Source organism: Mirounga leonina, unplaced genomic scaffold (genome assembly GCF_011800145.1).
Source record: "Mirounga leonina isolate KUSES-001 unplaced genomic scaffold, KU_Mleo_1.0 Mir_151, whole genome shotgun sequence".
Taxonomy (NCBI): Eukaryota; Metazoa; Chordata; class Mammalia; order Carnivora; family Phocidae; genus Mirounga; species Mirounga leonina.
In genome coordinates, this window is record NW_023270377.1 from 20,309,874 (window position 1) to 20,331,550 (window position 21,677).

The 21,677-nt window shown below is 46.6% G+C and overlaps 1 protein-coding gene across 1 annotated transcript in view; it reads left to right on the forward strand.

Annotated features, from left to right (window-relative positions):
* Positions 1–2,124: 2,124 nt before the first annotated feature.
* The window catches only part of MARCHF4 (membrane associated ring-CH-type finger 4), a 105,670-nt gene continuing 86,117 nt past the window's right edge, over positions 2,125–21,677 (forward strand). The window contains exon 1 of the mRNA XM_035006600.1: positions 2,125–2,649. Coding sequence (XP_034862491.1) covers positions 2,125–2,649 — 525 coding nt within the window. The remainder of the gene's footprint in view (positions 2,650–21,677) is intronic.

A 21,677-nucleotide genomic window follows, 5' to 3' on the forward strand; every position in this document is an offset into this window, starting at 1 on the left:
TGAATGCAGCAGCAGCGGCCGCGGCGGCGGCGGCAGCGGCGGAGATAGCTGAGAGCCTTCTCCGCTGCAAGAACCTTGTTTCCATTTCTCGGACGGTCAGCTCACCGCCCCGCCACCTCCCTTCCAGCACCACCCCTTTGGGAACTGAGCCAGGGGGGCAGCAGTCGCGGCGGCGGGTGCTGAGCAACGGCGGAAGACGAGACAACACCTGGCAGCAGCCTGGAATCTGATTTGCTTCCTCTCGCCTTTTATAAGAGATATATTTATATACGGCTTTGAGGAGTCGCGAGGACCAAGCCGGAGCCAACTGCTGGCTGTCTCCCACCTCGGCCACACTGCTTCGTTTCCCCCTCCCCACCTGCAACTGGCACCGCAAACAAGCCTTACCTCGTTGCATCTGCGAGGAGGTAGCAACAGCGAGCCCAACCAGCCGGAGGCAGCGGAGAGGAGGGAGGGGCGTGGGGGGGGTTGGCAGAGAGCCGGCCGAGGCCGCCCTTGGTGGGGGTAGCGGGGGCAGAGCTGCCGCGAAGACCCAGCAGCCGCCCTCCTCCACCCCCACCCCTCCAGAAGCACTCTCCTGATTATTTGAGAACCGAATTATTATTCTTCCACTAGTTTTATTTCATTTTTTATTGCCCCCCCTCCTCACTCCCCAGCCGCCCCCACCCCTACGCCTGCCTCGCCGCTGGTTGCATGGCAGCGCTGCCCGGGAGCGGGGGCTCAGAGCCGGCCCCCAGGGAAGGAGGAGGAGGAGGAGGAGGATCATGAAGCCGGTAGTCGCGGCCGCGCCGGACGGCGAGCAGCAGCCAGAGGACGAGCCGGAGCAGCCCCCGCCCCGGAGACACCGGGACGCCGACCAGCATTCACTGCTGCCGCCACAGCAGCATCGGCGGCCGCGGGCAGACTCGGAGCAAGAGGAGGAGGGCGACAACGGCCCAGAAGAGGAAGAGGAAGAGAAGGCGAGGCCACTCACCCGCCCGGATCTGCCCTTCTCCCGGCCTTTGCCCCTCGCCCAAAGGGACCTTTGATGGAGCCAAAGGGAAGGGGCCCTGGATTTACAGACTGCCGCAGGGGTGGGCTGGGGGCTGAGATCATGTAACTACTCCTTCCTCCTGTCTCTTCCCACACGCCCCTTTTCTCTACCCCTTCTCTCTGCTCCACTGCCTCCTGTCCCCTATACACACACCTTTCCTCTAGCCAGGATCTTAATGCTCAGGAAGGAAGCGGCTCTGCAAGGGTTAAAGGATCTTTTCTTTTTTCCCCCTTTCTTTGCCCTTCCTCAGTCCATTATTCTCCCACTTCTGTTCTCCTTAACTGGCTTTACCCTCTTCCGTGCAGCCTTTTGGCTGCAGAGGCAAAGCACAAGCCCCTTGCCCAATTTCACCTGCAATCCCTACTCACGCCCCACCCCCCAACCGCTCTCTTAAAAACAACTCTGGTGCTTCTGGGGATTAATTGCCCCAGTTTTCCGCCCAGGAGAATTAAAACTTCTCCCAACATCCTCTCCTCCCCACCGTACCCCCCACACCCCACAACCAATCTCCAGCTTCCTGAGGAAAACTATCTTTTCTCTCTGCACATACAGTACTCAATTTTTCACTGAGCTGTTTTGCCCTAAGTGCAGCTCAGTCCACTCCAAATTTGATTTATAATCGTCCCCACCCTTTTATACAAAAGAAAAGAGATTTCCCACTGCCTAGGAATTTGAGAAGAACTGAAAATATCTTCTCTTGGGAAACTTTCTGACAACTAGACCTTGATCTCAAGGCCCAAAGAGCCCTTCCTCAACATTTTTTTTTATCCCCCTTCCCCTGCCATACCCCCAAGTCAAAGGCAAAAAAGGAGACACTCTGAGCAAAGCTAAGGTTGGTGTGGGGGGCGGGGGCAAGAAAACCCTTTTTGTTGTTGTCAGTCTTTCCAGGGAGAGTTCAGAACCAGTGACTCACAGTTCTCTGTCCTGGGGGCAATTGATTTGCTACTTTGAGGGGGTGTAAGAGGAGGCAGCAAGAAAGCAGATTCCCCCCGTAACACAGCTCTGCTGGGGACCCCCCCAAAACCATTCTCCTATCTTCCTTTGAAAAGACTCCAGCTGCCCCTCCTGGGCTCCCTGCTTCCCCTGGGCACATGCTGATGCCCTTGAGCGGGCTGCTCGGGTGGTGGTGGTGCTTCTGTTGTTGCTGTGCCTGGTACCGCTGTGGATCGTGTGCCCCGGCTCCCCAGATGTTGCGCCACCAGGGTCTCCTCAAGTGCCGCTGCCGCATGCTCTTCAATGACCTGAAGGTTTTCCTACTGCGGCGCCCCCCTCCAGCGCCCCTGCCCATGCACGGCGACCCCCAGCCCCCCAGTTTGGCGGCCAACAACAACACCCTTCCGGCTCTGGGTGCCGGGGGGTGGGCAGGCTGGAGGGGGACTCGAGAAGGGGTGGGCAGGGAGACCACTCCTCTGCCACCTCCACCACCTTTGCCACCTTCTTCTGTGGAAGATGACTGGGGTGGCCCAGCCACCGAGCCACCCACCTCGCTGCTCAGCAGTGCCTCCTCAGATGACTTCTGTAAGGGGAAGGCTGAGGATTGCTACTCACTGGGCAGCAGCCTGGACAGTGGCATGAGGACCCCGCTCTGCCGCATCTGCTTCCAGGGGCCGGAACAGGTGAGACCCTTTTTCCCTTTTCCTGCTGCCTTATGGTGTCTCTAGGTCTTGCACATTACTACTCCCCTGGTTGCCCTGGGGAACCATAGTGCTGTCTCTAATGTGAGGAATATACGTTTTAAGGGCTCCTCAATGATGTTTCTTGTGGTTAAGTTTGCCCAAAAGGTGTCTGGTAGAGCCTGTTTGGTGACTCAGTTGTACCCCAGTTTTTGAATTTTCCTTCCAATGCTAGTGTCTTCAATTCCATCCAGAAATTCCATAAGCATCCACAGAAGAGAAGATTCAGAAGTCAGAAGTGATAAAATGAAGGAACTTGGTGGTACATTCATGCTTGAAGCCAAGATACCTTTTTATCTGATTTGTTGTTACTGACATTTCCCCCAGCCCATCTTCAGTCGCAGATTCAAACATCTTCCCTCTTTGGAGGGAAATGTGCAGAGATTGTCTCCTCTTTCCCTATTCTCATAGACTGAAACACAACAGGCCTGACCCTATTCTCTTACTTTGAACTACCCCCTACCATATTACACTGACATCCTCAGCAGTATGTTTTAGTCAGCAAGGAAGAAATGGGGAGAGATTCTAGGTCCAAGAAGACTCTACAGTTTGCTAAGACACTTCTTGGAAGACTTATGTTTTTTTTCCTAGGTTGAAAGCAAATAGGTAAGTGGGTTGAGAGTGAGTTTAAGAGATATGGAGAAGGAAGTAAGGAATCTTGTCATATGTACTCCCCTTCTCAGGCCTGAAGCACATCAACTTAGAATATCCCTTAAACCGTCCCCATCCAGGACAGGGGTTGCCAAGTACAATCATGGACCAGTCTTCCTAAGTTTGAAGGTCCTCCCTTCCCTGTTCATTCAGATTTTCACAGATAGACTCACCCCAGCCCTTTCAGCTCCACTTCCAATCTAGTGTCTGCTAGAAGCTGGAGATAGTATGTGGACATTCCCCAAGAGTCATGAATTATGGCAACACTTCCCACAGAATCCCAGATAGAAAAGTCTCATCTGAAAAATCTGATCTAGTTAGTGATGCTGGAGAAGGAACGTTAAATTGCACCTTGGTCAGGGTTCTGTGGTCGCATCAGCTACTTTTTCAGTAGCTTCCCAGAAGTGGAAGGAAGACTTCTGGATGCTTCCTGAACAAGTGGGAGAGCAGTAGATGCCATGCCAGTGATCCTGAGGGGGCTCTGGCTCTTGCTGAAGGCTTGCTTTGTGAGAGACAGGCTTAGCTGATATTTTCATTCATTTTATCTTTGCTCTGAATGGGCAACATGCTTCAGGGACAGATGATAACCAGGGCCACAGCCTGGGCATTATGAGAGGAGGTGACATAGATCTCAGTGTGCATAAATGTTTCTGAGGGGCTAAGGGCTGGGTTCCTCCTTCTTATGACTAGGCTTACTGAAGTCCCAAATGAAGTCCTGCCCAGAGTTGAGGACTCTTGTTAGGTGAGGCAGTCCAGGGCACCTGCTCAGTGCCTTTTTCCAGACCTTGTCTCCACTTCCATTCATGGGCACAAGGTGGGATGGCTTGGCTGAGAGCAAGAGTGAGGCCTCATTTTGGGATGCTCCTGGTCAGCCTTTTGCCCTAATCAGGAGCCTCATCTTTTCCAAAAGAAAGAATTACTTAGCTTCCAAATTTCTTAAGCTTTTTTTTTTCCCATATGGGTTGGCTTAGGTCTGCATGTCACAGGGGCTGCTGGGAGTGTGGCTTCTGGCAGAAACACCCTTGTCTCTAGAAAACAGCAGGACTTGGAGCCTGTTCTGGATGGTATTTCACTGTGTGAACTTCTTCAAATCACTTTATGCCTCTGGGCCCCTTTTCCAACTTCTGTGGTTTAGAGGCACCTTTTTCTGTCCTCCTTTTTTTCCTTATAAGTGTGTTGGGAGGATTCAGTAGATAATAAGCCTGAAAACATCTTGAAAGGGATTAAAATATAATGGCAGGTATTTTGATCATGAAAAAGCAGTACTTTGTTGAAAAGAAGAAGAAAAGGATCAGTAGGAATATTGTGAAATACCCACATGTGATATGGGGTCTGGGCGGAGGTTAGGAGCTTTTATTTCTTGTTCATTATTTTTATGGTGTGTCATAAATAAAGCACTGAATAAAAAAGCTAACACCAATAAAGGAATGGGCTCTATTATTATGTGGAAGGAATAGGGGCATCGTGTTGGCATTAAGACTGGATTAAGTCAAGCACTCCCTGCATATGATGATTCTATTTGGGGGTTTGTATTATTCGTGCAGGAGCCAGGAGATTTTAATGAGATTGTGCTATAGTAGTGATAAGAGAAGCATGTGTTGGATATGAACATATTTTTCCCTCTTTTTACTCAATTTTCTTCACAGGATTTCAGTGAGGAAGGGCGACAAAGGGGAGATGGGGAAACCCTCTAGAGTAGGAAGAGACAGAGAGACAGAAAGACAGAAAGTGAAGAGCTGAGATATCAGTATCCTATTTTCTGTTCAGGGAGCCAGCTGTCCAGCAATCCTGCACATGTGGCTCTGAAGGGAGAACAGTCTGCAATCTCAGCAGCTGAATGTCTTGGTCTTTTCTTTGCCCAAACAAAGGAATCAAACAGCTCCCTAGTCATTTGCCTGCTGCTCCAGGGGCTAAAAGACTGCCCCAAATGAAGATCTGATCTCTTCCTGACAAGGGCTTCTATGTGGTAAGGGGCCACTGGAGGGTCCAACTAGTTCCAGGTTTGCACATCTGTAATGGTCTTTACATTCATTCATTCATGCATGCGTTTACTTTAAAAATGTTTTCTGGGCACCTACAGTGTGTCAGATGCTGTTCCAGGCACTGAGTATCCAGGAGTGAACAAAACGGGTGAGACCTCTGCTGTCCTGAAGCTGACATTTCTAGTAGAGATGCAGAAACAGACCAGTCAATTAGTAGATAAATAAAGCGATTTCAGATGGTATTGAGGACCATGATGAAAGTCAAACAGGATAATGAGTTAGACAAGAATGAAAGGGAGGTTTTGGGAAAGATGCAACTACATTAGAAAAAGTGATCAGGGACAGCCTTCCCAAGAATGTGCCATCTGAGCCGTCCCCTACGTGATGAGAAGGACCCCCTGATACATTGGCCTGGGGGAAAAGCATTCCAGGTGGAGGAAATAGCAGGTTCAAAGACCTAAGTGTGAACAAGCTTAGCATGTTTGAGAAACAGAAGAGAGGACAGGAGAAGGCAGGTGGATGGTGTGTGAATAAATGCTTGGAGAGCCAACTTGGCTCCATGCTGGAAAGCTGACTGAGTAGCCACTCCCCTCCTCTCAGCCATTCATCCAGGTTGGACAGGGATCAAGGATCCATGGAAGTGTGGGACAAGAGCCCAGTTGGCAGCTCTTGACCCTCTATTTCTGGCTGAAGCTGCACTGGTTCACTTCGATGGACCACAGTGGGTAAGCTGAGGTCTCTGAAACCAGATGGCCCCAGTTCGAGGCCTGGACAAGTAGCATGCCCCTCCGTGCTTCAGGTTCTTCCTTTGTAAGACAGGGATAATAATGATAGACCCCAACTGATGGTCATTCTGAGCAACAGATCAGTCAACACAGTTAGAGCCATGCTGTCACAGTGTTTTGCTGTTATTATCTCAGAGGGCAAGACAGTGCTCCCTCTGCCTCATTTAAAAGGAACAGTGGGCCCCAGCTCCCAGTCTAGTCCCTGGCAGGACTGCTGTGATTGTGGTCTGGTGGTGGTAGTAGATTGCTTCTTGTGCACTCACAATCCTCTAGGCGCAGAGTGCGGCTCCCCTGTTTCCATCATCAAAGGTCTTTATTAAGTAAGTGCCTCCCTAGGCCTGCTGCTCTGCCGAGCAGAGTCTGGAGACACAGGGCTGATGTGGCCCTGCCCTCTGGGAGTTTCACAATCTAACCCAGACATCAGAGAGACTGATAGAGATCAAGAACTCACAAACAGTGGGCCCCAGGTGAATTATAGTAATATTGGATACAAGAAAGAGATGTGTGCTTAAAAGCAGCTAGTGTGTGGGGTGCCTTTTCAGAGAGACAAGTGGGGGGAATGTGCTACCTTTTCCCCAATTAGTCAGAGAAGGCTTCTCTGTTGGTGCTGAAGACCAAGTGAGAAGCAATGGATGTAGGCTGAGTTTAGACAGCTGGAAGCAGAAGAGCTGTGAGACACATGGACACCTCGACAAAGAGGTGAAACCATCTCCTAGGCAGGGTCAGCTGTGGAGCACCTAGAGATGGGTTCAAGAATGAAATCCACCATGGCAGTGGTGGTGGTGGGGGGGCACCTGTTTTGGACCAAATGGAAAAGAGGAAATGAATTTGGAAGAGATGAGCAGGCTTGGTTTACCTCCCTTATTCTTCCTGGTGTTTGCTTCCATGGAGCTCCACGTTCAGAAGGGGCAAGAGTAGTGTGAAATATTTTAGTCAGTGTTTTGGGTCCTGGGAGAGTAAGAGAAGAGCTTTGCAGTGCTCGGGAAAACCTGGAGATCCCAAGATGCAATCAGAACCCTGGGAATGGAGATCAAGTAGAGCATTTTAGGAGAGACCCATACAGTGTATTATTTTTCTTAGCACTATGGTTCAATTTTACATTTGTGTGTGTGTGTGTGTGTGTATGATCATTTAATTAATATCAGTCTCCACGAAGAATGGACCCATCTCTAACATTTATGGACTCTAGAACAAAAGTATAGATAGAGGCTCACATACCATAAGCCAAAATACCTAAAAGTAATAAATCCAGATAACTGTTAAATAAAATGAATTTTATCCTCCTATCCTGGCAAATAAAATGTCAAAACAACCTGGAAGACAGGTTTGAATTTAGAATTATTGGATTCCTTAGAATTCTGTGCTAGCCATATGGGGGTATCCAGCCCTTAGTCTACAAGCCACTTTGATTTTCTTTCCACTGCTGGCTACATCTGACAGCAGGATGAGCCTTTGTCACACACACACGTGGACATTCCAGCTGGCTTGCTCAAGCTCTGTCCATACAACGCCTAAACAGTTGTCCCTTGCCCCTCTTCCTTTGAGCCCAAGGAAGAGAAACCTTGAATGTTCTGAGAGCAGGCTCATGTCTCAATACACAGGAATTCTGGGGTCCCAGGTAATCAGAGCATGTTCTAGAAGAGAGGCATAGCTCCTAGACCTCACAGATTTCCTATGGGAAGGGTACAGGTGAAGCAGGGCCAGAGTGGAGCCTTCTTCAGCAAGGGACCCTCTTGTCTGGGTCTAAGGAAGGTATGCAAAGGGGTTATAAGATCCCTAGAAGCAGCAACTTGTGTGTGTTTGCTCATCATTGGGTCATCAGCTCCCAATGTGGTGCCTGGCACCTGTTTCATACTCTGTAAGTTTTTGTTGAATGAATGATCCTCTAGAGCTCATCCAGTGGACAGCTCCACAGGTAGGGGGCTGGGGAGAAGAGACTATAAGGAAGAAAAACACTTGCCGGCATCAACTGCTGAAAATGTGCTGTGCAGAAGGGGCAGACCTGTTCTGTGGGATCACAAAGGGCAGTACTTTGGCCAACTTTGGTTTTGATAGTAGAAAGAAATTTCTATCAAAGCTGTCCCAAGATAGTATAGTCTGCCTTAGAAAGGGGGCTCAAACGGGTGACTGGAGCTAATGACTCTCAAGATCCTTTCTGAGCTTGAAAGTTGGGGTTCATTACAAGGATATTGCTTGAGGGTCCAGAGACATTTTTAATCTAAGTGTAAAGAGATGAACTTGCATCCCTTTTCAATTCAAGGGGTCATCTCATCCCAGCATCTAATTTTAGTGTGTGCAATAGATGGCATGTACAAATGTGCCTTCAGCAGAAATCACAAAGAATAATCTCTGTCCTGTGTTCACAGAAATCCTAAGTTGTTCTCAATCATCAATTTACACCGGGCACATACGAAAGTAGGAAAGCAGCATGTCATGAACAATAAGCAACAGATACTATTGTGGACCTCAGGATGCAGAACGTCCCAGAAAAGGGGAAGCCCAGTTACCCCCCCACCCAGAGTCATGAGCAGGTGTTGTCATGTTCCCCTCTTGGGTTTTCCACTGTGGTTTATCCATTTCTACTTTGGTCAGTCCTGGTCCTGTTTAAACGGAAAGCTGCAAGGACCCTGTGCTCTCATTCTTTATTGGGAAGTGATGTAAGGATGTTCAACCTCCACCATCAGGTCCTTGGCTACTTTCCAGATTTAGCCATCTATTTTTTACACACACATACATGCACACACATGCACAGGAATAAAACATCGAGTGCACCTGTCTCACTTTGACAGAATTAAGGATTGGAGGAAGAGAGGCACCTTCTGTCTTGACAGTTGTGGAGTGATTCTCACCTCGATTGTCTGTAGATCCTCTACACAGTGTTCACTTTGGAGTCATCCTTCCTCACTTGTCAGCCTGCGTCTGGTTGTGGTGGGCTGGCTAATTTATTGGGTGTGGCTTCTAGCTGAACCCCCCATATAGAGAAGTACTTAATAAAGCTGGTAGGGCAGGAGTAAAATACGGATTTCTAAAGAGCCTGGGAGGAGAAAGGCCAGATACTAGGATTCTCTCTCTCCTCCCCTCCACCACCGCTCTCCTCTTTTCCAGCTGGTGTGTTGGAGAAGCCCAGCTGTGGCCTGTAAGTTGGGGGAGGGGGAGCAGGTTGAGGGGGGAGGGGCTACTCGAAGGAGTGTGGGAATGAGCGAGCTGCTTCTTGTTTGCTGGGAAGGAAGCCAAGTTGGAAGTGAGCCCGGATGTAAAGGAGCTGGCAAGTGAATGCTGTGTGGCCTGAGCTGCACACCATCTCCCTACCGAGATGTATCATATGTAAGATAGAGTCTATGCGTGCGTATTGCATAGAGTACACATTTGATACCTCCCTCTGCGTGTGTTAAAAGTAAAAATGGGGTGCACGTGGGACTGACTGCCTCATAACAAAATAGGCAAAACTGATTTAGTTACAACTTGAGTTCTAGGTAAATGCAAACTATCAGCAAAAAAGAGGATCCACAAATGGAGGCTCTGTCGAACTCCATGATTCAAGCCCCAGTCTCGGGTCTAGTTCGTTGCCCGTGTGAGGATTTCTTCAGGGGTCCTGTTCAGAGATGTTGAGGGGGACAGATCAAATTAGTCTCCTTCTTTATGGAAAGGTCCCTTTGGATGTGGTTGAAGTCAATCAACATCAGTTTCTCCAAAAGAAGCCTCTGAAGCCACCCTAGTGGCGAGCATATGACTCTGCACACAGTAGGGGCTCAAAATTTGTGGATCCCTTGGTCTCCTTCTTGGCACATGTTCATTCCAGACTCGTAGTGCTATCTGTGGTCCCTGGTTGGTAGATGGCGTATTTGTGTGTGTGTACATGTGCACATATGTGTGTCAGTATACAAATTAAAATGCCAAGCAAGAGGGATATGGATGCTCCCTTGAGACCCCCCTCCGCCCCATCCAACCTCCTTTTCAGATTCTATAATAACAAATAGTGATGATTCCTATCCTAGCAATCATAGTGATTGTTGTCCTGGCTTGAGTCCACTTGGCCAGGAGCAGAGCTGTTCTTGTTCTCTTGCTGAATGATGGGAGGAACACAGGCTTTGAAGTCAGAAAGACATGGATTTAAATCCCAATTTGGGCCCTTCTCAGCTGGGTGACCTTGGGCAAGTTACTTAATCTCCCTAGACCTTGATTTCATTGTCTACAAAACAAGAATAAAATATTCCGCTTGAACACTTACCATAAGTGGTGGACATGCTGTATTAAAGTTCTAGGCACACAGCAAGCTGTTCATTAAATGGGAGTGATAATTACCCCCATTCTGTCAATGTGACTCAGAGACCTGGAGTAGGGTTCCCAGATCATGCTGCTGCCTTTCCTACTACTCTCTGTTACTACAGCCTTAAAAAATCAGGTGCTCTAAGTAAGGCTGTGCTTTGACCACAGTAAACCCCAGCTGTTTTTGTGCCTGACATCAGAGGTGCGCATTCAGATCCAGTGTGTCTGTTTAGCTGACTTTCTGCCTCTGTATTGCCTGATTCAGTTCAACCTCCCTGCTCTCCTGCCCAGGTCTCTCACCCCCAACATAGTTGTCTTTATGTATCTCCATCACCACTATGTTCCTGACAGATCTTTATTAAGCAGCACTCTCTTCTTGGCAGGAACTGTGCAGAAAGACACTTTCCTAGATTCTGAGTCCCTAGAGGCCAGGAGCAGGCTATGCACACAGAGGAGCACATAGGGGGAGTGGCAGAAGAAATGATTGCCCAACGTGTGACAGCAAGGTGTTTGCATTCAGGGTCATCCCTAGACTTGTGTTTCTTGAAAGCCTGGGATGAGATGGATACCGCAGACAGACACCATGTTAAATAATGTTGATCATCAAGTGAGGAACGCTGTTCTCTTTTCAGTTTGTTCTCATGCCTTATGATTATGTCTAGGGGAAAATCTCACTGGAGTGATAATATGTCTTTAACACCTTTTTAACACTTGTCAATTTCCTTTGTAAACAAAGAGAAGGCATCAGGCTCAGAGTCTTTGGACATCCAGTAATATCTAGCTATAATTTGTTAGTCTTGTTTTATTTGCAGTTGTATGTATCTATTCTTTTATTAATAGATTATTTTTTAAAGCAGGTTTAGGTTTAAAGCAAAACTGGAGTGAAAGTACAGAGTTCTCATATACTCACTTGTCGCCAACCCTCCACCCCAACCTCATCCTGCACCAGAGTAGTGATTTGTTACAATGGATGAACCAACACTGACACATCATTATCACCCAAAGTCCATAGTTTACATTGGGGTTCACTCTTGGTGTTATATGTTTGAAGGGTTTTGACAAATGGATAATGGCATGTGTCTATCATATATGGTATTATTATTGTTTCATGGCTTAAAAAGTTCCCTGTGCTCCACCATTTATCCTTTTGCTCCCACCCCCTAACTCCTGGCAATACAGCCTGGCCTCTGCCAGAATGTCATATAGTTGGAATCATGCAGTATGTAGCCTTTTCAGACTAGCTTCTTTCACTGGTAATATGCACTTACAGTTCCTCTGTGTCTTTCTGTACCTCGATAGCGCATTTCTTTTTAGCACTGAATAATATTCTATCATCTAGACACAGCTTGTCTATTCCTACTTTGGTAAATGACATCAGTTTTTTTATTTATGGTAGTGACAAAAGTCTCCTTTAGAAATACATTTATTGAAGTAAAAATGTAAGACATTTTAAGAAAAATGTTAAGTATCAAGTAAATAATAGTATAGATAGTACATGCATACCTTGAAAGTGTACGTGACTGAAATTTGGGTGACATTGACCTGAGCCGCATACTTTATAATAGTTCTGAAATGTTTGTGGATACCAAGAAGTGCCTCCGGCGGGGGAAATGCTGAGTCCCAGGCCATGGCCCCGGGGTAGTGCCCTGAAATCTGCATTTTCAACCACTGGCTTTGACAGTTCTAATGCAGGTGATTCAGGAAGACTGTGTTATTAGGCAACAGTTTGGAGAGGCAACCAAAGTGGGGAAGAAGAGATGCCTCCCCCAGACCTGAGGACATACAAGCAACAGGCGGGTGGGCACTGGAGGTGGAGAGAAGACACAGGACCATGTGACTAAGAAGGAAGTAACATGTGTCACTCAGGGGAGAGACAGGAAGTGATACCTCTTGCATCTCTCTCTTTCCCTGCCTCAGTGATCTGAGAGCTATCAGTTTCAAACAGGATAGCTGCAAGATGGAAAAAGCTAACCAACACAGGGCTGTAACACGAGGGAGATGCAAACCTTGATTATATTAAGATGCTGAGACTTGGAGGTTTGTCTGTTGCCCAGCTAATGTTAATTTCCCCGGCTAATTCACCCTGAATTATGTTCAGAGAGTATTCTTGAGCAAAGTCAAATCAGGGGCCTCACTGGGGAAGCCCCAGAGTTCCAAGGCAAGGCAACAGAAAGTACACAGCTTGCTGTCCCATAGCTCACTGAGTACCCACAATGACATGCATCAGCTCACAAATGACACATTGCTTTTACCTACAGCTCATTGGCTGAATCTAGAATGGCTCTACCTAATAGCAGTAGGGATGGAGAGTGTCATCCTCCTCGGTGCCTGGGAAGAGAGGAAACTCAGGTATGGTGAGCTCTAGATGTCTCTCCCTCAACAGTATTAGTACCTCTCTCTTAGGGTTGTGAGAAAGGTAAATGAGAGAACACATATTGAGCATGTAGAAACTGCTTGACCCACAGTGAGCACTCAGTAAATACCAGTGGTTTTGTTACTATCTCCTCAGTTATAAAAGGAGGAGGTTGTCCTCAGAAATATCCAAGCCCCTTCTAGTTCTGCTATCCTCTTCATGCCATATCATGTGGAGGAGCAGCACCTGGGGCCGGCATACCAACTCCCTCCACCAACAGCAGTCTCCCTAGAAGAATGAACTTAGAACTCGACCTTAAAGACCAAATCAAGGGAAGAATCTGGAAAATAGGACAATGAAGACTGTTCCAGGCATAAGAACAATGGAAGCGAAGAATCAAAGATGCTTCTGCAGAAAGTTAGCACAGTGGATAAGAACATGGGTCCTACATAGCCGAGCAGAACTGCTTTCAAATCCCAGTGTTGCAGTGCTATGATATTGGGAAAATCATTTACAGACCCAGAATCTTCATTTTTCTCTACTACAGAATGGGAATGATAATAATAGTATCTGTCTCAGAGGCTGCTGTGAGGTTCAAATGATAGAACACATGCAAAACTCTTGGCATAGTGTGGAATGCAAACATAAGGATAAATTTGCAGATGTCCAATAAACATTAGCTCTTAATGTTGTTATCTGACCTTACTCACTTCTTCAAATTTTCTTTGAGAATTTCTGCCTTGGTGTGTGTGTGACTGTGACTGCTGATCTCAGGAGGCACTGCCAAGACATCATCAGGTTAGATGAAACTAAATATACCCAAGCACTGCTGGTAGACTAAGTGAAAATTATCACACAGATATACATACTTTTTTTTTTAATGTGTATGAAAGCCACTGTGATGAACAAAGTCAAAAGCATCCCTCACTTTAGTGTAGCATCTTGTCAGTAAGTATATTCTCAATCAACAAATACTCAAAGTACTAGTCAAGTCACTTGAGTGTTTGTGAAAGTGACACATTAAAAGGGAGCTAAATCAAGGGACATTCTACAGAACAACTAGCCAGTACCTTCCAAAAGTGTCAAGGCCACAGAAAATGAAGAACAATGAGGGAAATGTCCCAGATTAGAGGAGTCTAAGAAGATATGACAACTACATACAATGAGTGATCTGAATTGAATTCTGCACCGAGTAAAGGACATTAGTGGGACAGTTGGTGACACTTGAATAAGGTGTGTAAACTAGTTAACAGTATCGTATCAACGTTAAGCTCCTGGTTTTGGTCACTGGTCTGTAAGATGTTAACCTTTGGGGGGCGCCTGGGTGGTTCAGCTGGTTAAGCGACTGCCTTCAGCTCAGGTCATGATCCCAGGGTCCTGGGATCGAGTCCCGCATCGGGCTCCCTGCTCTGAGGGGAGCCTGCTTCTCCCTCTCCCACTCCCACTGCTTGTGTTCCCTCTCTCGCTGTGTCTCTCTCTGTCAAATAAATAAATAAAATCTTTAAAAAAAAAAAGATGTTAACCTTTGGGGAAGTTGGCTGAAGGGTCAATGGGAACTCTTTGTGCCATTTTTACAAGTTTTTAAATGAATCTGAGATTACTGCAAAATTAAAAGTTAAAAAATAAAAATAATTTCAATGGGTGTAGTTACTTCTACATGGAAAAATTGGGAATTACTAGTACAGAGAAAAGGCCATGATTTTGATGGTTTAAAAACCTCATTTAGAACTTGGGCTCTAGAACTTCCTAGCTGTGGGCTTTGGCCAAATCATTTAAATCCTTTGAACTTAAGTGTCTTTTGTCTGTACCATGGAGCAAATAAAAAATACTTCATAGGGGTGCCTGGGTGGCTCAGTCGTTAAGCTTCTGCCTTCAGCTCAGGTCATGATCCCAGCATCCTGGGATCGAGCCCTGCATCGGGCTCCCTGCTCAGCAGGAAGCCTCCTTCTCCCTCTCCCACCCCCGCTGCTTGTATTCCCTCTCTCGCTGTCTCTTTCTCTGTCAAATAAATAAATAAAATCTTTAAAAAAAATACTTCATAGCATCATTGCAAGAATTTGAGTAGACAACATCTACTGCAGTGCATGAAGGGGCTCCCCATAAACATGAACTCTCTGTCTGGGTGCTCCTTCCACCTCTATCCAAGGAGGATGATAAACATGCCTCGCACATTTCCCAGGGTATAAGTGCTGTGTGCTAAGTGCTTTGAGATGGACAAGATGACACCTGAGGAGTGAAAGTTTTGAGTGGGCAATAAAGTTTTCCCAATATGGGATCTTAGGCATATAAACAGAGTTAATAATCATCAGCAGAAATAGCATTGGCCATTATGCAGTGGTACTTTAACAGTTTTTAACCTGACACCCCAAAAGGAGTGCTTTGGCACATTGAGTGAGTGTGTGTTGTCTATTTTGATACATCCTGTGGCAATCCCTTTGGGAGCCGCAGAATTAAGCCTCCATGGAACAATGTGCTACTTGAGAAAGAAAAGCTTTCTAGTACTGGGGCTCTGAATTCTCCAACATGTTTAGGAAACAGCTGTCCAAACCAGGCAGCTGCCCGTGAATGAGGGCTAGTGTCCGTGAGAGTGCAAAGGTGTCCTCTCCTGGTGGGTGCATGTTTGTGGGAGTGAGCGAGAATGCTGAAGGGGTAAGGGAGTGGGGGGGGGTGTGCACAGGGAATACGACTATTGAATTCAGAAGAAAAAAGCATTTGAGGGTGTTGGTCCTTTCACTGCTCCAGCCTTTTGCACACCTTTGTTCCAGACAGAGCCTGGAGAGTCTAGTCTTTGCAAAATCAGTACTGATGTTTTACATAATACTTGTCGCCTTGTTTCTTGCTTTGGACACCCATTAAGTGTTTGCTAGAAAAAAAAATCAGTTTGGGGCTTTGGAGGAGTATATGATACGATTTCAAAGGTTCTTCCTCCCCCCCCAAAAAACACATAGAGGTTCTTCATGATTTAAATTAATTTTCATCTTCCCTGTGAATGTAAAGGAAGTAAAAAAGTGTTTATTTGACATGCTAGCTAGAATTTCCTTCCAAACAATCCAGTGACTGTAGATGATACAAGACTGATCATGTGTTTAAAAGTGCTGAAATTGGGTGATGGGTTTATTGTACTATTTTATCTACTTAAAAAATGTTTTATTACATTATATTTTATGTGTACTTATATATTTTATAATTATATATATTTTATATATTTTTCTCTACTTTTATATGTGGTTGAAATTGTACATAATAAAAAGGTAGGACATATTTTTGCTATAAAAAGACAGTTATTAAATAGGTTTCACAAAAGGGGAGGTGGAGCTAACTGAGGGTGGATGAGATAGCTTTGGGCACAATAATGCTGGGGACCTGAGTCAAAGACAGAACGTGAGGATGTCTCACCAGGTACTTCATTAATCTTGCTCAATGAAGGGAATACATTTGATGACCTCTTAAGGGATCTTCCATCCCTAAGGGTCATGATTCAAAGATGAAAATGTCCTGTTGTCCATTTCCTTCCTGGTCTACTTGGTCTGATGGCAGCAAAAGGATCAGTGTGACCATTGACTCAGCACAACTGGGTGCCAGGCCCTGGGAATGAGGAGGCAGGATGGGGAGCTCAGAATCTAGTGTGAGAAGCAACCCCAAGACAACATGATGGGTTCCTCGAACCAGGATTGCATCCAAGGTGCTGAAGGACCACACAGGAAGGGTGACTAGTGAAGCCTGAGAAAACAGGACAAAGATTGCCAGAGAAGCTAATCTTTGAGTGGACAAGTTGGGCTGAGAAGGAGGAATTCTCCCAGGGAAAGTGTGTGCCAAAGTACAGCAATACAAGATCTACCTCATTCTCCTCATTAGAAACATATTCCTTTCCACTTGGCCTAATCCTCTCGCCCTCTCATTGCTTTTCAAATTGCCCTGCTATGTTTTAAGACCCAGGATAGCTTTCCTCAGAGAGCTGGGTGGATTAAAGTGTGGGCAGGGTGCAGAGAGGGGAGCGGTGGGTTTACTCCTCTCCAGCAATTACTCTCAATGCTAGCTTCTCTGGGCTGGGTTCTAATGGCCTTTCTGTAATAAGAGCCTCATGGTCTGGCTGTGCTTGGGAGCCACCTGCCCGGGAATAGTAATGCCACAGAAACTTGCATGGTTAATTGAACTGAGTTTTTATATGGAAGCTTCAGGAGAGTCTGGAAGGACCCTTGGGGTTCAGGAGCTTCCTTAGCCTCCAGTACATGCTGAGGCACTAGCTCATATTCCTGTGGTAAGGAGGGAAGAGCAGACGTTATTTTTCTCATTTTTAGAAGTGAGAAACCAGGATCCAGAGAGGTGAAGTGTTGTGTTCCTATTTTCAGACTGGGAAATACCAGTCAATACTTTACAGGAGAAAGTCATTCATCCTTCCCCCACTCCTCTTTCAGCCATAAAAATATTCGTTCATTCACTTCCCAACACACTCCTATATTGTAGTGAAGTGTTAATTTACCAGAACATTTGGAGAATGGAAGAGACTAGGGAGGGAGAATGGGCAGGGATAGGGTCAGCTCATGGTTAATTTCATTTTCTAGTTCATTCAGGGATAACCCTATAATTTCTGTTATAGCTTTTATTGTTGAGAATCTTTACAAAACGTAAGTCCACCTTTCAGTGAGTTTGACCATTTCCCAAATATCTTTTATGTTGAAGGATTATCGTTTAACACTAGGCTCTGTGGTTATAGAAGGCAAAGGGAATGGAGTTCTAGCTTCACAGACCACAGATACCTTGCGGAAGTTGGTGAGTGGATTTTATTTAAACTGTGATATCAACTTGTCTCATCTTCCTCCCACGACAGGGGAGTAAAATTTCTAGTTCCTTCATTCAGCAAATATTTATTGAGCAGCTGCTTTATGCCAGAACTGTGCTAAGGGTTCTAGATATGCTAGTGAACTGGAACCTGGCTCTTGTCCTCCAGGAGCTTTGCCGTCCCATAACTGCAGTTGGCAGGATGGTAAGCTGATAGTTGTGCTGAGTGCAATGGCGTGCAGGCTTGAGGATCTAGCGGTTGAGGAGCCCAACCCTCTATGTGATGATATGTGGAGATAGGGCTTTGTGGGGGCTGGTAAGAGGGTTAGGGGAGGTCATGAGGGTAGGGCTGCCATGATGGGATTAGTGTCCTCACAGGAAGACACACCAGAGAATTGTTGCCTTCTCGCAAGAGGAGATATCTGTGCTGGGCCTGAGGTTGGCCAAGATAAGAGAGTGGGAGGGCATTTCAGGCAGAAGTAGGAGCTTTTCCAAAAAACCTGGAGGGAGGAAAGGAGCGTCACCCCCAGGAGGAATGGAAAGGCCCACTGTGCTTAAGACACAAGCATTCACTCACCCTCCTTCCTTTACGTCATCTGGGAAATCAAGTTGGCTGCCTCCCTAGGGTGCCAACTGTGGAAGCTGTGAGCCTTGCTCGGCTTGCGGCTTCATCTGTGTGGCCTAGTCCAGCCTGGCTTCTGCCTCGCTTGGCCCCCTTGAGGAAGGGGACACAGGGGTCCATTGTGGCTGGTCACCATGGTAACCAGTATCTCAGGTGGCTGGGGAGGGCAGCCGATTGACAAAGGGGGTGTAGAAGCCCCCAAACTGCAAACGTGTGGAGGTCTGTGTTTCGCTGAGGTTTGTAAATAGTGTCTCATCCAAGGCCCAGGTTAGCTCTCTCTAACCTAAAGGCCATTTTCTGGCCAAAGAGTCCAAAAAAAAAAAAAAAGTCATCAATATAGCACTGACCCCATCGTGTTTCCAGACCTTCGTCTTCTCCAGCTCTCCCATCTCTCTGTGCTTGCTCCCATCTGTGGAGATCAGCGAGACACAACAATGGTACTATGTTTGCCTCTCTTTTTTCCTTGTTAAATTATCATTCCTCAGTTGCCATCAGCATTATTGCTACCTACCTTCATGCTAGAAAATGTTAACAGGTTTTGTTGCTTATAGAAGAATATGTTGGGAGAATGGGATGTCCCTTTATTTTTGAGATCAAGGGAATCAAGGTCCAAAGAAGTTACGTGATGTTTCTGTGCTACTGTTATGCACACACCCTGGACTAGGCATAGATGATACAGCCACGAACCAAACAGACAAGGCCTCACCTGTCATGGAGCTTACAGTCTACAGGTGAAGTCTGGTGGCATTCTGGCCCCAGGTCATGCTAGTGTCCTGGTAGGCCGTGGCCATCCTGGGCAAACTGCTCTAGCTTCTTGGCACAGTTCTGTTTGTAGCTCTTGCTTTCCCTCTCCTGGATAATGCTAGTTTCTTGATCAAATTTCTAGTCCCTTTCCCACTGCACTTCTGCTTCAAATATGCACAAGAGGTCCTTTTTCTGCCCTTGGTGATGTCTGGCATGAAGCAGAACTACCAGTGGTAGCAGCGATATCTGTGTTATGCCTGTTGTTGCTCTGTAAACTCTCCAGACTCTGAGCAAATAATTAAGGGGTAGGACAGAACTTCAGCCCTGGTTACGCTCCAGAAATGTAATAGAGTCTTCCAGGACAAAACTATGGAATAGAGATTACCATCCCTTGCTCTTCTTATGGATGAAGAGGCTGACTCAGAAGGGTTGTAACTGCGTTGGTGTGTAGGGCTGGACTTTAGATTCTGGGCTTCTGGCTCCTAGTCCAGTGCTCTTTTTTTTTTTTTTTTAAGATTTATTTATTTATTTGAGAGATAGAGAGAGCATGAGCATGCAAGCAAGGAAGGGGCAGAGGGAGACGGAGAGAGAATCTCAGGCAGACTCCTCACTGAGGGCAGAGCCTGATGTGGGGCTTGATCTTAGGATCCTGAGATCATGACCTGAGCCTAAATCAAGAGTCAGACGCTTAACTGACTGAGCCACCCAGGCACCCCTCCAGTGCTCTTTCTACTATTTAATTAAAAATAATTAAATGCAGTAGTTATTTGTTAAGTACCAATGATGTGCCAATCATGGTGCTAACCCTAGGAATACAGAGAAATAAACATGGCTCCTTCTGTCAGGGACCTTTCAGTCTTGTCAGACTGAAGTATGTGAGGGAACTGTCATAAAATTAATGGTGGAGAGATGTTCTAGTTACAGCATGGGCAGAAAAGAGGGAAGGGTCAACTCTGCTCAAATGAATCAGAGGCAGGCAGCCTCATAGACAAGAACCTCCAGCCGGTGCTAAGAGAATGGGCAAGAGTTCACCAGAGTTCAACCTGGCACTTGCAAAGGTGAGCTGGTGTGGCATGTGAAAGGGATACACGTGTGGAGTGTCAGGAGACAAGACGGTAAGGACCAGAGGTCCTTGAGCATGTCCAGTGTGTTGCCTCCACTAAAGCTACTCCTTTCAGTAAGGAGGCAAAGAAACATCCAGACCACACCCTGACTCTACAAAAAAGAGTTCTGAGCAGTTCGCTCTCCTGCTTCTTACTGACACGGAAAAAAGCTAAATGCCTTTGGTTTGGTGACAAGCAAAGACTGTTGGGATTTGGACCTAACCAATCCTTCCAGCCTCCAGCCTCCAGCCTCAGCACCTTGACGTCCCATCAGCCACTCCAGCCAATCCCCACTGCCTGCCATTTTCCATTCTCCAAACACACCCCTTGGCTCTCTGCCTTTTGGTTTCCATTCAAAGGCTTTGTTTCACTTGCAACCTCTTTCCTTTCTGCCTTCACCACCAGCCCGAACCCTGACCACCTCCTCACCAGTCACCCTCACCTGTCACCTTCTCCATGAGGACTCCCTCCTACATTGCATCTCATCCTGGCTGTGCTCCCATAGATGCACTCACCACAGGCTGCCCGCCCTGTTATCACCATTGACCTTCATTTCCTTTCCGCAGTGGCAGGTGAGCTCAAGAGAGCTGATGCCACACGTATAGCTCACTGTTGTATCACTCGCCGTGCCTAGCAGGCTCAAAAAGGCAATGTCATTAACAGAACCCAAGTCCATTAGGTGCTTCAATACTTTCATGGATCTACTCAAGAAAAGCATTTTTTTTTTTCTAACCAACATTTTCTGCTTTCTGCTAATGTGGGCGCTATGGACTGAATTGTTGCCCTCCCCCCCAGTTCACATGTTGAAGCCCAACCCTCTATGTGATGATATGTGGAGATAGGGCTTTGTGGGGGTGGGTAAGAGGGTTAGGGGAGGTCATGAGGGTAGGGCTGCCATGATGGGATTAGTGTCCTCACAGGAAGACACACCAGAGAATTGTTGGCTCTACCTCCACCATGTGCAGACACAGCAGGAAGGCGGCTGTCTGCCAGCCAGGGTTCTCTCACCAGAACCCAACCATGCAGGCACCCCAATCTTGGCCTTCTAGCTTCCAGAACTGTGAGAAATAAACATCTGTTGTTTAAGCCACCAGTCTATGATATTTTGTTATGGCAGCTGAGCAGACTAATACCGTGGGGGAGGGGATCTATGAAGCGTGTTTTTAACCATATCTCAGTGGCTGGCACCTCCCCCTCCCTGCCATTCCTTCAACACAGTCAGTACTGCTTCTAAGACTGGGAATCTGTCAGTGAGCAGTCAGACATGCCCTTGCCCATAAGGAACCTACCTTCTTTTATTTATTTATTTATTTATTTATTTATTTATTTATTTATTTATGTTATGTTATGTTATGTTATGTTATGTTATGTTATGTTATGTTATGTTATGTTATGTTATGTCACCATACAGTACATCATTAGTTTTTGATGTGGTGATCCACGATCCATTGTTTTCGTATAACACCCAGTGCTCCATGCAGTACGTGCCCTCCTTAATACCCATCACCAGGCTAACCAATCCTCCCCCCCCGCCCCCCAAAACCCTGTTTGTTTCTCAGAGTCCATAGTCTCTCATGGTTCATCTCTCCCTCCAATTCCCCCCTGCTCATTTTTCCCTTCCTTCTCCTAGTGTCCTCCATGCTATTCCTTATGTTCCACAAATAAGTGAAACTATATGATAATTGA